Here is a 15,530-nt window from a genome sequence, read left to right on the forward strand (position 1 = left end):
TAGGAACTAAGATTAAGAAATTGACAAGAAAAGTTAACTGAAACCATAAGCTTGTTCCTGCATTTAAAAATAAACTTGATTATTTGTTTATGTTAACAACTGTCTGGACTCCGTGTGTCCCCGTGAGAAATGGGGTGGTGGCAGCAGCAAAGAAGTCAACCGCAGTGGCGGCACAGGGTCAATAGACCATCAAACGTTTGGGGGCCCTGTGTGTGATCACCACACCTGCCTTGACGGCTGATGCTGTATCTGATGCAGAGTCTGTCAGCTGCTGGAAATGGTGTTAATCAAAAGCTTGGGAGATTGACTAGTCTTTGGGGAATAACCCTCTACATTTGACACAGTCTTTCTTCCTCGTTATTCAGGCCTGAAATGCTGGGTGTTTAGGTCAAGGAGTGGTGCCATGGATTTGGATGCTTCTGTGGAGAACAGGTTAAACTTTTCTCCTCAGAACAAGCAGGGATATATGAACCATCTGGGCAGGGACTTGGGAGTCTCCCTCTATCTGAGGAGTTTCCCACTCTTTCCCCCCAAGGGTGCTGAAAGGTCATGCCCAAAGGGTCTCTCTGTGGAGAAATGCTGCCCTCTTTCCACGCAAGGTCTGAAGAGTCAGGGAAGGGTTGTTCCTTTTTCTAGGGGGCCACATTAAAATAATTGAATAAATACAAATTACCTCAGGAGTTTTGTCATGTGAGGATTCAAATTTTTTTTTCTTTTCCTGAGGCAAAGCCCCATAACAGGCATTTGTGGAAGCTCCAACTAGCTTTCCTAAATAGTGACAGTTTGAAACTAAATTTATAATCAGATTACCTCACAAGTCAACAAGGAGTATAGAGGATTTGCCTAGGGTAAAATGTTCCCAAACTCCCTCCGCCACTCTGGACCAATTGAAAGGGGCTAAGGGGGTGTCGAAGCTACCAGCATGAGTTTGACCAAACTGTGGGAGGCAGTGGAAGACAGGAGTGCCTGGCGTGCTCTGGTCCATGGGATCACGAAGAGTCGGACACGACTAAACGACTAAACAACAAACAACAACAAGGGGGTCTTGGCAAACCACTTAATGGCTTTTCTGGAAGTTGTTAAGCAATTGGAATGCACTCTGCTAGATAATGATTTTCAGTTGTTAATACTGTTATGAATTCATTGAGGTTGGGCTGAACGACTGGGCTCCCTTCTAATAGCCAGGCTAGCTTCCTGGTGAGGTGATAGCATGGGCAAGGTGCCATTAAGAGAAACAAAGGGTGGGTCTGTGAGCGAGAGGCCAAGTAGTAAGCCAGGAAGAAAGAGAGTCAGAGCTGTGAACCCCTCTATGGCAGGCTCAGGTTGTACATATGTGTAAATAAACCATAGATCACAAAGACACCAGTCTCCACTATACCTCATTCATTTCTTTGAAGCATTCTGAGGGAATGGGCGGCAGTGAAGAAATTAATGGAGCATAGTTACAGGTACAGTGCAAGTAGATAAATAGGGACCGCTTTATAGAGGGAAGGTAAACGGCGTTTCCGTGCGCTGCGCTGGTGCTGGCTCGCCAGAGCAGCTTCGTCACGCTGGCCACGTGACCCAGAAGTGTCTCCGGACAGCGCTGGCTCCCGGCCTCTTAAGTGAGATGGGCGCACAACCCTAGAGTCGGACTCGACTGGCCTGTACGGGCAGGGGTACCTTTACCTTTACCTTTAGTTACAGGTACATGTATGTGTAGACAAGCGAGGCTTGTAAAGTTGATTTGATTCCTCCCTTGTTCCCAATGTCAATCTTCAATCACCCCTTCTTCCCTGGTGTGTGTCTGTGTGTATCATTTTGTGGTTTGCTTCAGGTGCCAAAATGTAATGTCCAGTCCTACCCCCAGTGCTAAAAATCAAATGCCATGCTTAGTTGTTGTCAGATGCTCCTTCATGTTCAGCTCAGGCCTGAGTATAATAATGTAGCACTTGGGTATGAAGATGCAGCCCAGGAGCCCAGCACTGGAGGCCAAGATAGAGAAGATCTGCACAGCTACCATGTATTTTCCCTTGGTGCTCAGGTAGGTGGGCACAAAGGACACCCAAACACTGCAGAAGACCAGCATGCTGAAGGTGATCAGCTTGGCTTCATTGAAGGCCCCAGGAAGCTTCCTTGCTAAGAAAGCCACTGTGAAGCAGATGGCAGCCAGGAAGCCCATGTAGCCAAGGGCAGCGTAAAACATAGCAACAGACCCTTCATTGCATTGCAAGATGATCTCGCCAGATTGGGAGCTCATGTCAGAGTCTGCGAATGGAGGAGAAAGTCCCAGCCAGGTGGTGCAGATGACAACTTGCACACTGGAGCAGAAAATGACAATGGAGTTGGCCAGATTCTTCCCCAGCCATTTCCTCAGCCTGTTCCCTGGCTTGGTGGCCAAGAAGGCCAGAACCACAGTGATGGTTTTTGCCAACACAGAAGAGATGGCAGATGAAAAGACAATGCTGAAGACCATTTGTCGGAGAAGACAGGTGACTTTCCTTGGCTGGCCGATGAAGAGGAAAGAGGACAAAAAGCAGAGCAGGAGGGAGAAGAGGAGGATGTAGGAGAGGTCCCTGTTGTTGGCTTTGACTAGGGGAGTTTCATTGTATTTCATGAATATTCCCAAAACAAAGCCTGTGGTTGAAGATAAGAGTAGGGCAAAGGAAGCCAGGAGGATCCCCAAATAATCTTCATAGGACAAAAAGGTGATTGCTTTGGGGACACATTGACCTCGCTCTTTGTTTGGATGCTGATCTTCTGGACATTTGATGCATTCATTGGCATCTGCACAGAGAAAAAGAGACTTTAGTCATACACTTACAGCAATCTGAATGCTGTTACAATTGTGGGGAATTGTTGGCATATGGGAGAGATCAAGAAAGAACACTGAGTTCACAGGTAGAGAAGTTCCATGGCTTCTTTCCACTGATGTCGTGTCCTACCTTCCTGAGTGGAGATTGTCCCTTCTGAGCAGGGAGCACAGTCATAGCAGCACGGAGGCTTCCCTTCCTGAATCTTCTTGGCATATCCAGGGCAACAGCTCTTTGTGCATCTTGCATGAGGCGTGGTCTGGAAATCAATAGAAGGAGGAGCAGCATTGAGGCTTTAGAAATGGATTGTTGAGTTTATGGAGGATTATCATTATTGTTGTTGTTGTTGTTTATACCCCACCCATCTGGTTGGGTTTCCCCAGACACTCTGGGCATTTTCTAGCACATATAAAAAGATAATAAAAAATGAAACATGAAAAGGCATATTTACTTTCTATGACCCAAAGTGAGCTCAGGCCCAATTAGGAATGATTCCTTTTTTGTTTTTTGTTGAGCAGCATGGCCGTGAAACCTGTTAAGTGTTTTCATTTTAGAAAGCTTTCCATTAATAGGCAAGATGTTAAATTGTTTTTATGTGCAACAACTGCAGCAAGAGTATTGTTAGCCCAGAAATGGAAACAAGAAGAAATTCTGATGAAAGAAGAATGGCAGACGAAATTAATGGACTATGCAGAATTGGACAAAATGACAGGAATGATTCGAAACCTGCGGGACCAGAGATTCACAGAAGATTGGAAGAAGTATATGAATTATTTGAAGAGCAACTGTAATAAACAAATTATGCTAGTAGGACTACAAGATGTTTTGTAAGGAGAAATATACGAAGCGTTACCAAGTAGAAAAAGATAGAGATATTGGTTATGAGTTTGAAATGTAATAGGGAAAATAAGAAATGCATACTGAGAGATTAGATTGGAAAATTTTCAGACAGGATTGATGGAAGTCAAAAGTTTGAACAAGATGTTGAAAATGATATGTTAAAAAAACTAATAAAAATTCTAATAATAAGAAAGCTTTCCCTGCTGGATGAATATAAATTTATAACAAGTGTTCATTTGGTAATTCATTTTGTGTGCCTCTTATTCATTGTCAAATTTTAGACATATTCAAGTGTGAGATCCGTTACGCTCCATGGGATTTAGCTCCAGGGAAGTGTCCATGATTGCAATAAAATGTTCAACTAGCCGCTAGAGTATAACAGAAGGCTTTCTGGGAAATGATTTATAATGAACTAAAAAAGGTATTGAAGTATACCTTCCCCAAGAAACCAGAGGCCTTCCTCCTGGGTATTGTCGGCCAGAAGGTGTTAAAGAAGGACAGAACTTTTTTCCTATATGCAACTACAGCAGCAAGAATCCTTATTGCTAAACATTGGAAGACACAAGATTTACCCACGCTGGAAGAATGGCATACACAACTGATGGACTACATGGAATTGGCAGAAATGACTGGCAGAATCCGAGATCGGGGAGAGGAAGCAACAGAAGAGGACTGGAGGAAATTTAAGGACTATTTACAAAAAAATTATAAGTTATATGAATGTTGAGAATTTGCTAAGCTTTGGAGAAAATTAGCTTCAGTAAAAACATTTGAAAGGAATTAAGGTAAAACTACGAGAGTATTAAAGTTTAGAGTAAATTTTGGATGGTATTAAAATGATTTAACAACAGGTACATCTAAACTGAAAATATGGTTATTGGAAGATACAAAAAACGCATGAAACAAGGTAACAATTTGCTGTTATTTTTATTGTAAAGAAAGCAGGGTTCGGAGGATGTGGGGAAGTCCGATAGTTTCTTTTCTGAAATTGGAATTGAAAAATTGGAAAATTTATTCTTTTTAATCTTCTTTTTTTCTTTCTGTAAAAACGCTTTTGATATATATCTGACTATACACTTGTACCTGGAAAAAAAGCAATAAAAAATATTTTTTTAAAAAAATAGAGTATAACAGAAATCATAGATATTAAAAAGGCACATAATATTTCTCCTACCTTCTTACACAGTGTGGGCCATACTATTGTTTCTGGGCTAATGGTGAACTTTAGATTTGAGGACTCCTGTCTCTCTACGCTCCCAATTTTCACACTAGCATGAGAATTATTAGGAAACAGCACCCAATTCACAATATCAAAGTCAATGGCCAGTGCCCCATTCTCATCCAAGTACTGTGCATCAGTTGAAGTATTAGAAGACAGATGGACTTCTTTCAAGAATGAATGAAACTAGAAAAACAGAGAAAACCACATTGGATGGCATCCATTAGAAAAGACGATATGATTTTGAGAAATTATGTAAAGAATGGTCATAATTTATTTAGTAAAGGTGGAACACAAAGTTCTAAAAAGGATGGAGTCATTGTTCTACTACAGGATCCTGTTTTCTATAGCACCAATCCTAAAGGAACAATATAAAGAAAGCAGTTAAGGACTTCTGGACAGTTAAATCCAGGCATATTCAATTTTGAGTGTGGTGCTCATCTCTGCTTTCAGGCTGAGGGACCTGGCGTTTGTCGGCAGACAGCTTTCCAAGTTATGTGGCCAGCACGAGTAAACCACTTCTGGTGCACAGAGGACTGTAATGAGTCCCACTGCAGTGGTATTTATCTACTCACACGGGTAAGCTTTCAAACAGGTAGATTGGCAGGACCTGGGACAAAGCAATGGGAACTCACCACCTTGTGCAGATTTGCCAACCTTGCAATCGGCAAGAGGCTCAATAGTTAAGACCAAAAGATTCAGTGGCATCAGGACCCTGGTAGTCACAGATTATAAAGATGTTTAGAGGTGGAAATCATTGGTTAGATATTCCTTCCATTTGTCACATGGGTACATAGCTGCTGTGTGCAAATGGGGGGGGAATGGGATGTCCCAGTTATTCCAGGACACTTGTAGGGTATGCTATGTTCCTATCATGATGATTCCAGAGTTGGAAAATAAATCACAATCTTCAAAAGTGAGAGGCCATACCTGCCATGGCTGTAGACTTTGAAGCTCCATCTTGTCTCCTCCTCCCACCATCAACCTCTGCTTTGATCTGGATGAATAGGCTGCATTCAAGGCCTGAGCCACAACTTGGACACTATAGCAAGTGATATAACTGTCTTGGGAGTGGATCCCTTCGATCTCCTTCTGGGGAAGCAGCATCTGATTCTCCTTCTTCCTGCATCTTCGCCAATTCCTCACAGATAAGGGATGCTTTAAATATGAACATACAACTGTGTCATACCAAGAAGCAGAAGCTATTGGGTCATAGTAGTCCTTTTTTGCCCCCTTTTTGGTCTTCGTTACAAAGGACAATGAACCATGGGCATATCGGAAGGCTTCCGTCTCATAAAACAAGATGTTGTCCTGACGACCGGTGGTGATCCAGACTTTTCCTGCGGTTTGTGTCCTTTCAAAGAAAGACTGTACCTCCATGATAACATAAAATCCATCCTGAGAATCTGTATAGTAAACAAATACATTGACTTGTCTCCACATGGCAGATGGCTCATGAGAGAACCACAAGGAAGTTTTCCGTTGTACTCTTTCAGTGAAGGCAGCACAAATTTCCCTTTTGCTCATCAGAGGTGTCAAGGTCCTCAGGAATTTTCCCCCATTGTCATTGTCTGAAGCAAAGAGGCCGACCCATGTCCACCTGAAGTGCAGGAGGAGTTCCACCCCCCCCTGGTACTGAGCTTTTTCATTTGGGACCATCGAGTTGACAAAAGGAGACTGTTTTTTATCATGAAGAACGAAGCCAGAACTGAGCTGGTGAGAGAAAGGAAAGAGACCAATGCTTTGCTTTTCGGGACAAATTTAATTATCAACAATAAACCTATTTGAAATAAACTATTTTTATTTTATTTTAGCAATGTATTCCACTTCCTAAGCAGTTAAGAAAGAGTCGATAGGAAAAAAACCCAAGAAGGTACATCTATTAAACCAAACGTCAATCAAAATGCCTGCAGGAATAATAATAATAAATCTTCATCAGGCCGCATAAGGTCAATAGAGAAGAGTCAGAATGGATCAGGTTACCTCTGGAGTAATATTGTGGCCAAAAACATTAATAAAGATATTGTGCTACCTCACCTCTAACTCTTTCATTTGGTAAGATGAAGCTGTCCAAACATAATATTTTGTTAGATAGAGCTTCTGCAAGTAGTATTTTATCAATATTGGGGCACGATCAGCAGAAGTCATTGGGTGGATTTCAGTTTCAGTCATTTTTGCTACTGGGAATAAAGTAATTGGTGAAAATCTCTATGGATATATGGATTGTGGACATGAGAATAGAAAGAGAGGTCTTTATCAGTAGGATGGTAGAATCTCCAAATATCTATAAAGCCATTTACTTCGACTGATGTTTTATCATGTTTTTAATATTCTGTTTGGAGCCACTCAAAGTGGCTCCTGAAACCCATACCAAAGTGGTATAAATAAAATAAATAATAATAATAATAATAATAATAATAATAATAATAATAATAATAATAATAATTTTAAAGTTATTGGCTAGGTTTCCTTTCTTCAGATCATAGGTGAAATCATAACATTAAAACACCTCCAAGTATAATTCCACCTTTAGCATATATTTTTATTACATTATTTGTAGATTTATGGGGGGAAATGGTTATTTATTGTTTTGTAAATGCATATTGAAGAAGATCTGTATTGAAGCAGTTGTACATTTAGCATTGTGTTCCTTTCTTACTATCATTTTGTTCAATTTATTTATTAGAATAGTTATATTAACCTCAACATAACTTGTTTCATGAAATGGCAAATGTCAGGTGTTCCTGACTTGAAGCCCATTCTTACTTGTGGGATTTTGTAGATTCCCAACATGCCTGCAATGTGCATGGAGATGTCGGATGCACCCCGTTCAAGAACAGCCAGTAACATTTTCTGCCTTCCACAGGTGTAGTTTGGAATATTGATTTTCAAGCCAGCAAGCAGATCTGTCAGAGCATCAGAAGTTGTTCTTCCATCAAAATGGGTCTCATAGATGCTGTAGCCCAGGGTGATGTTGGGTAGGAGCCTGGAGTTATGATTGACATCCTGAACAGCCAGCAAGAAGCTAAGAATTTGCCATTCCCTTTTAGTCACAAAACTGCAAAAAGAATTATGTCACATATTCATGTTAGATTCAGTGAATTTGAAAGTCGCATTCTTTTTTGTATAAATCAAAGCCAACGGGAAAGGAGCACAGTAAGTAGGGCAAAATGCAGCAATGTCCACAGTATCTTTGCAGGACAGAAGAATGGAGAAAAAACCAGGACAAAAAACGGCCCCCTGAACCCACCACTAGCTCCAGTGGCAGAGGTGCTAACAGTATTTTATTCTGTGAACTGGCCCGAGATATTAGGATGAATGGCAGTATATAAATTAATTTAATAAATAAATAAATAAAAACTTACACCTAAGATTGAGAAGGATGGCTGTGCATATGACATCACATGCATGACATTTTGGGAGGAGCACAGTTGCCGATGGCTCCTTATTTCTCAGGCTCAACACTTCCAGTCTGAGATGTCTCCATAAATAATGCTAAACTGCAAACAATGCTAATCCGTGTGAACAAAAATCATGGCTCATTGGGTAATATTGTATCTGCTACCTTATTTTACTCCTAAACCTGAAGAGGCTTAGTTATGAGCAACATAAATACTAGAACCCCCTTCATGGATCACTGCTTTGCCGTGGTGAAGGGGCTTGAATAACTCACAGCTATGAGCTATGCCGTGCAGGGCCACCCAAGATGGACAGGTCATAGTGGAGAGTTTTGACAAAACGTGATCCACCTGGAGCAGGAACCAGCAAGCCACTCGAGTATCCCTGCCAAGAAAACTCCATGGACAAAGACAACAGGCATATAAAAGTTATGACACTGGAAGATGAGCCCCTCAGGTCGGAAGGTGTCCAACATGCTACTGAGGAAGAACGAAGGACAAGGACAAGTAGATTCAGAGCTGATGAAGCGGCTGGGCCAAAGCCGAAAGGACGCTCAGTTGCGGATATGCCTGGAAGCGAAAGGAAAGTCCAATGCTGTAAAGAAAAATATTGCATAGGAACCTGGAATGTAAGAACCGTGAACCTTGGGTAGTTGGATGTGGTCCAAAATGAGATGGCAAGAATAAATATTGACATCCTGGGCATCAGTGAACTAAAATGGACGGGAATGGGCAAATTCAGTTCGGATGACCATCATATCTACTACTGTGGGCAAGAATCCCATAAAAGAAATGGAGTGGCCCTCATAGTCAACTAAAGAGTGGCGAAAGCTGTACTGGGACGCCATCTCAAAAATGATAGAATGATCTTGATACAAATCCAAGGCAGACCTTTTAATATCACAGTAATCCAGGTTTATGGACCAACTACTGGTGCTGAAGAAACTGAAATTCAGCAAAAACAAGACCTGGAGCTGACTGTGGCTCAGATCATCAGCTTCTTATAGCAAAATTCAAGCTTAAACTGAAGAAAGTAAGAAAAACCACTGGGCCAGTAAGATACAATCTAAATCAAATCCCTTATGAATACACAGTGGAAGTGAGGAACAGGTTTATTGATTTAGATTTGGTGGAGAGAGTGCTTGAAGAACTATGGATGGAGGCTCATAACATTTTACAGGAGGCAGCAAAGAAAACCATCCAAATGAAAAGGAAATGCAAGAAAGCAAAGTGGTTGTCCAACGAGGCCTTACAAATAGCGGGGGAGAGAAGGCAAGCAAAATGCAAGGGAGATAGTGAAAGATACAGGAAATTGAATGCAGATTTCCAAAGAATAGCAAGGAGAGACAAGAGGGCCTTCTTAAATGAGCAATGCAAAGAAATAGAGGAAAACAATAGAAAGGGAAAAACCAGAGATCTGTTCAAGAAAATTGGAGATATGAAAGGAACATTTCGTACAAAGATTACCATAATAAAGGAAAAAGGAGAAAGGGCCTAACAGAAGCAGAAGACATCAAGAAGAGGAATTATGCCAGAAAGATATGGAGGTCTCATACAGTCCAGGTACTGTGGTTGCTGACCTTCAGCCAGACATCCTGGAGAGTGAAGTCAAATGGGCTTTAGAAAGCACTGCTAATAACAAGGCCAGTGGAAGTTATGGTATTTCAGCTGAACTATTTAAAATTTTAAAAGATGATGCTGTTAAGGTGCTACACTCAATATGTCAGCAAATTTGGAAAATTCAGCAGTGGCCAGAGGATTGGAGAAGATCAGTCTACATCCCAATCCCAAAGAAGGGCAGTGCCAAAGAATGCTCCAACTACTGCACAATTGCTCTCATTTACACGCTAGCAGGGTTATGCTTAAAATTCTACAAGGAAGGCTTAAGCAGTATGTGGACCGAGAACTCCCAGAAGTGCAAGCTGGATTTAGAAGAGGCAGAGGAACCAGAGACCAAATTGCAAACATGCACTGGATTATGGAGAAAGCTAGAGAGCTCCAGAAAGACATCTGCTTCTGCTTCATTGACTATTCAAAAACCTTTGACTGTGTCGACCACAGCAAACTATGGGAAGTTCTTAAAGAAATGGGAGTGCCTGATCACCTCATCTGTCTCCTGAGAAATCTCTATGTGGGACAAGAAGCTACAGTTAGAACTGGATATGGAACAACTGATTGGTTCAAAATTGGGAAAGGAGTACAACAAGGCTGTATATTGTCTCCCTGCTTATTTAACTTATATGCAGAATTCATCGTGCGAAAGGCTGGGCTGGATGAATCCCAAACCGGAATTAAGATTGCCCGAAGAAATATCAACAACCTCAGACACGCAGATGACACAACCTTGATGGCAGAAAGTGAGGAGGAATTAAAGAACCTTTTAATGAGAGTGAAAGAGGAGAGCATAAAATATGGTTTGAAGCTCAACTTCAAAAAACCCGAAGATCATGGCCACTGGTCCCATCACCTCTTGGCAAATAGAAGGGGAAGAAATGGAGGCAGTGAGAGATCACAGCAGATGGTGAGAGCAGTCACGAAATTAAAAGACTGCTGCTTCTTGGGAGAAAAGCAATGAAAACCTAGACAGCATCTTAAAAAGCAGAGACATCACCTTGCCAACAAAGGTCCATTTAGTTAAAGCTATGGTTTTCCCCATAGTGATGTATGGAAGTGAGAGCTGGACCATCAAGAAGGCTGATGGCCGAAGAATTGATGCTTTTGAATTATGGTGCTGGAGGAGACACTTGAGAGTCCCGTGGACTGCAAGAAGATCAAACCTATCCATTCTTAAGGAAATCAGCCTTGAGTGCTCACTGGAAGGACTGATCCTGAAGCTGACACTCCAATACTTTGGCCACCTCATGAGAAGAGAAGGCTCCCTGGAAAAGACCCTGAGGGCACAAGGAGAAGGGGACGACAGAGGATGAGATGGTTGGACAGTGTTATTGAAGCTACGAACATGAGTTTCACCAAATTGCGGGAGGCAGTGAAAGACAGGAGTGCCTGGTGTGGTCTGGTCCACGGGGTCACGAAGAGTCGGACACGACTAAACAACAACAAATACCAGAACTACTGAGTGAGATGGAGCCCCTTCAACAGTGCATGAAATAGCCAATCCGAAAATGAATGGGGAGGGGAGGCTGGAGCGTATTTAAATCCCACTGCCCTAAAATAGCTTATGGAGATTCTTAAACTGATGCAGCAAGATTTGGCTGTGATAATACATGGTACTGTATGGGCTATGGAGGAACTTTCTCAGCTGCACAAAAAATTGGAATGCTTTGAACAGTGAACACTTTGAACACATGAAACAAATCCAAAGGCGAGTCAAAACATGTACAGTGGAACCTCGGGTTAAGAACGTGATCCGTGCGGGAGGCAGGTTCACAACCCGCAGCATTCGCAACCTGCAGCACTGCGTCTGCGCATGCCTGTGTCGCAATTGGGCGCTTCTGCATTCGCAGAATTTAGCGCTTCTGTGCATGGGCAGAGGCCGAAACCCGGAAGTAACCCGTTCCAGTACTTCCAGGTTCGGCGCATCCATAACCCGAAAATGCGCAACCAGCAGCGTTCGCAACACGAGGTATGACTGTAGACTTACTGGCACCAAAACTTCATTGATTGTATGAAGAGATATTTGATAAGGGTATCCTATCCACTGTATTTAATCAAGCTTATATTCTTCTCCATGACCCTTCCTTTCTGTAGGGAGGTGGGACTGATTCGGATGGTCCGCCCCTGCCACTTAATGGATCCAAATGGTTTCCAAAGAGAGGTAGGGGATGTTTTATCCCATGTTGATGGCCTTTCAGCTGATTTCCTGGTGGCCCACTGGAATGCGGAGTTAACCAGGGCTATCAACTGTCTAGCTCTGAAGTGCCCTCTCCGATTGCATGGGGCATGGACAGCCCCATGGTTTCCCCCAGAGATGAGGGTGATTAAACAATCGCTGAGATGGCTAGAGCGCCAGAGATGGAAAACTGAAAAAACCGAAAACTGAAAAACAGGAAACTTCTGAATCGGACCCAGGTTAGAGCACGTTGTGGAGCCTACCAAGTGGTGATAGTGGTGGTGAACAGAAGCAGGAGACACTTTCAGGCAGTTTGCAATCTAATGGAACCACCACCACCATCAGGGTTTTTTGCAGGGTTTTTTTGCTAAGTTTCGGAAAGAGGTAGACTCCACCGTGGGAGCAGGGCCGGGGCAGGAGAATGCTAGAGTCCTGTCTAGTCAACTTACATGGAATCAATTTTCAGAGGCAAATATTCTCTTCAGTTATATACCCATTGTATGGAAATTGGCAACAGGAGAGCAAAAATGGATTCCATGTGCCCTAATGGTTCCCCAAAGACTGATGAATTTGAAGAATTCCCCTTAATCAAAGGCTTGACAACATGACAACACTGGCAACATATGAACAGACAGGTTATGGACACAGACTTTCTTGCTATACATGCAATAGTATTTGGAATGTGTTCACACAGAATATATTAGGTTATTGTATGGTAATATAACAGTATTTTTGCTCTTTTTTCATTCTTACTCACTTTTTTCCTCATTTCTTTCTCACCCTATCTTTTTATAAATCAAATGCTTCTAATACTTTTTTCAATAAAATCTCTGACACTCAGCAGCTTTTCATGGCTTAGAATGCTTCACCCCACGAGGGCCGGGAAGATTGAGGAAGCCTGGCTCTGCTTTGTCCAGTGGTCAGTAGCTGCCACTGTATCTAAGGTCTTCTCCAGGCATTATTTATCTCACAAACATTGTTTCCCATAAAATGGTTGGCATGTTTGGAATCAGAGCATTAGAAGAGCACCTGCCTAAGCATAGTAGAGAGTTACAGTTTTCAGTTGCATAGATTACTTTAACAACAACAACAACAACAACAACAACAACAACAACAACAACACATTTTATTTATACCCTGCCCTCCCCAGCCAAGACCGGGCTCAGGACAGCTAACACCAGGTATAAAAACAGTTGATTAAAAAACAATTTAAAAACAAGATTAAAATACAACATTAAAATGCAGCCTCATTTCAGTAGACGCTCAAACTTTTTGGGGATGAAAATGTCAAATCTTCACCAAGGCCAATTATCCAGACTGGTCTTACGTGGGACAGAAAAAAAGCCAGGGAAGTCCCCAAATGGAGTTCCATCACAGAAGAAGAAAAGAAAAAAGAAAGAGGGGAAGGGGATCAAGTTGATTCCAAGCCAAAGGCCAGGCAGAACAACTCTGTCTTACAGACCCCGCGGAAAGAAATCAGATCCTTTGTGCCTATCACTGCACCCCACTATGAAGGACAAGCCTGCCTTTCAACATTCACTTTTGTGAGTGAGAGAACCAATCTCCCGTTCATCTCCAGGTGAGGGTAGTGGCTCAGTCCTGGGGCACTAATTCATAAACTTCTAGAAGATTTTAGTGGATTGAGAGTGGGAAAACTCCACAGTTTCATGCCAAGAAATGCTCCAAGGTTCCATGAGACACAATGAAAGAATGAATTTCATTTTGATAAATACAGAAAACCAGCAACAGGCACACCCCATGGACCTCCATAGACCTCTAGGAGCCCATAGACCTCCAGGAGCGACCCACCCTAGCTTCAGTCACTTTCACCTTAGAGGGGCTGGCCCATGAGAACAGGAGTGTAGCAGAAACACATCAATACATTACTCACGCAGAAACCCGGTTCAAGGGGGTGCTGTAGAAGTTGAAGGGATACTGCTCTCCAATAATTTTTGCAGATACTAATGCACTAATGAGATGGTTTCCTGGCCTGTAAAAATTCGCAACATAATTGACATCCCTGATCAGATTCAGTGAGCATTTTGCCTTCTGCTGCATCCCGTAGGTTACAAGAGGGAGCAACAAGAGCAGTGTTATCATTCTGAATCCACCTGCTACACGTCCCTTCTGACTGTTCCTCTCAACTCCATAGCCAGCTTTTCAGGAGAAACCTAAACTCTTGCAAATAATCTCCTGCTGCTCTTGATTTTGATTTTTGTGTTAATGTTCCTAAAGGCAACATTTGAAGGGTGTGCAAGGGGGATAAGAACAGATCACTGTGGTTCTGATAATTGTAAGGGGAAGAAAGGTCTCCTCTGGGAGCAGGTGCAGGGCAGGAGAAAAACATGTTGACTCAAGAGACTGACATGGTTCAAGGAGGGAGAAAGTTGAGTTTGGCTGAACATGATTGACATCAGAAGAGCCCTAAAACTGGATCAGGTGAAGAGTCCACAAAGTCCAGGATCTTCTTCTCAAAATGGACACCCAGTTGCCCCAAAGGGAAGCCCACAAGAAAGGGGTCAGTGCAGCAGCCCTTTCCCTATATGGGATTCCCTATATGGGATTCAGAGTCTTCCTGCCTCAAACAGTGGAGGGAGCCCATATTCATAAGGGCTAGTAGCTGTTTATAGCCTTATCCACCTCCATGATGTGGCCTAAATTTCTATTTTTATTTTAAACAAAATTCACATACCACTTTTTTGTAGATAGAGGTTTACAAAAAATAACCCAAGAAGAAGAATAAATTTATGGGGGAAAGACAACGATAAAAAATAGAAATCCAAACTATTGTTAAGTAAAAAGTTATGCTAAAGAAAGATTAAAGAACATGTCAACTGTTACATGTCTACATAGTTTATTAAGGTTTACAGAGAAAAATACAAAATTTATATACTTTCCACTTTTTAAACCAAACCAAGACTTTTATACAGATACAATAAAAATACAGAAAGGTGGTGGTGGGGGGAGAGAGCGAGAGCGAGAGAGAATCTATAAACCTATAAACAAAACTTATCTTCAAACCTCAAATCCAGATGTCATTATTTCAATTTCTTTTTCATGCAAAAAGTCTATGAGAGGTTTCCGGTCTTTAGAAATGTTAACAATGGCTTTCTCTGATTCAACATGTCAATTTTGCCAGCTCAGCTAAACCCTTTAGCTTTAACAGCCATTATTCCATTGTTGGCAATGATGTTTCCTTGCATCTTGGTGCATATAAAAGTCTCGCAGTCGTGATCATATATTGTAACAAAGGAGAACACATATTGTAGATACTCCCCAACTGGACAGAGAGCTTGGAGAAAGAGATGGGATCTCTTTAGACGCAGCTACTCCCCCTCCCCGACCCTCAGGTCTGCCCTGATGCTGCACCGAATAACCAGGTGGGCAAGGCTGGGTAAGACCAACTCCAGCCTGTTCACTCATCCAAGCAGGTCTCTGTGCTATAGATACAATCAGCCTCACCCTCCCTCCCTCCCTCTCCCCCTCTCCCT

General features: G+C 42.2%; 2 protein-coding genes across 2 annotated transcripts in view; one reads left to right on the forward strand and one right to left on the reverse strand.

Moving 5' to 3' along the window:
- The window catches only part of LOC309525778 (uncharacterized protein), a 242,351-nt gene that overhangs the window by 59,587 nt on the left and 167,234 nt on the right, over window positions 1-15,530 (forward strand). The gene's annotated exons all lie outside the window — the stretch shown is intronic.
- LOC309527583 (vomeronasal type-2 receptor 26-like) lies at window positions 1,859-15,462 on the reverse strand (the record flags this gene model as incomplete). Its single annotated transcript, XM_082214407.1, has 7 exons — window positions 1,859-2,766; window positions 2,925-3,051; window positions 4,807-5,037; window positions 5,782-6,564; window positions 7,618-7,909; window positions 13,931-14,195; window positions 15,384-15,462. 7 exons carry the CDS (start codon window positions 15,460-15,462, stop codon window positions 1,859-1,861), a joined length of 2,685 nt encoding a protein of 894 aa, XP_082070533.1.

This window comes from Podarcis vaucheri, assembly GCF_965113315.1.
Source record: "Podarcis vaucheri genome assembly, chromosome: 2".
NCBI classification, from domain to species: Eukaryota; Metazoa; Chordata; class Lepidosauria; order Squamata; family Lacertidae; genus Podarcis; species Podarcis vaucheri.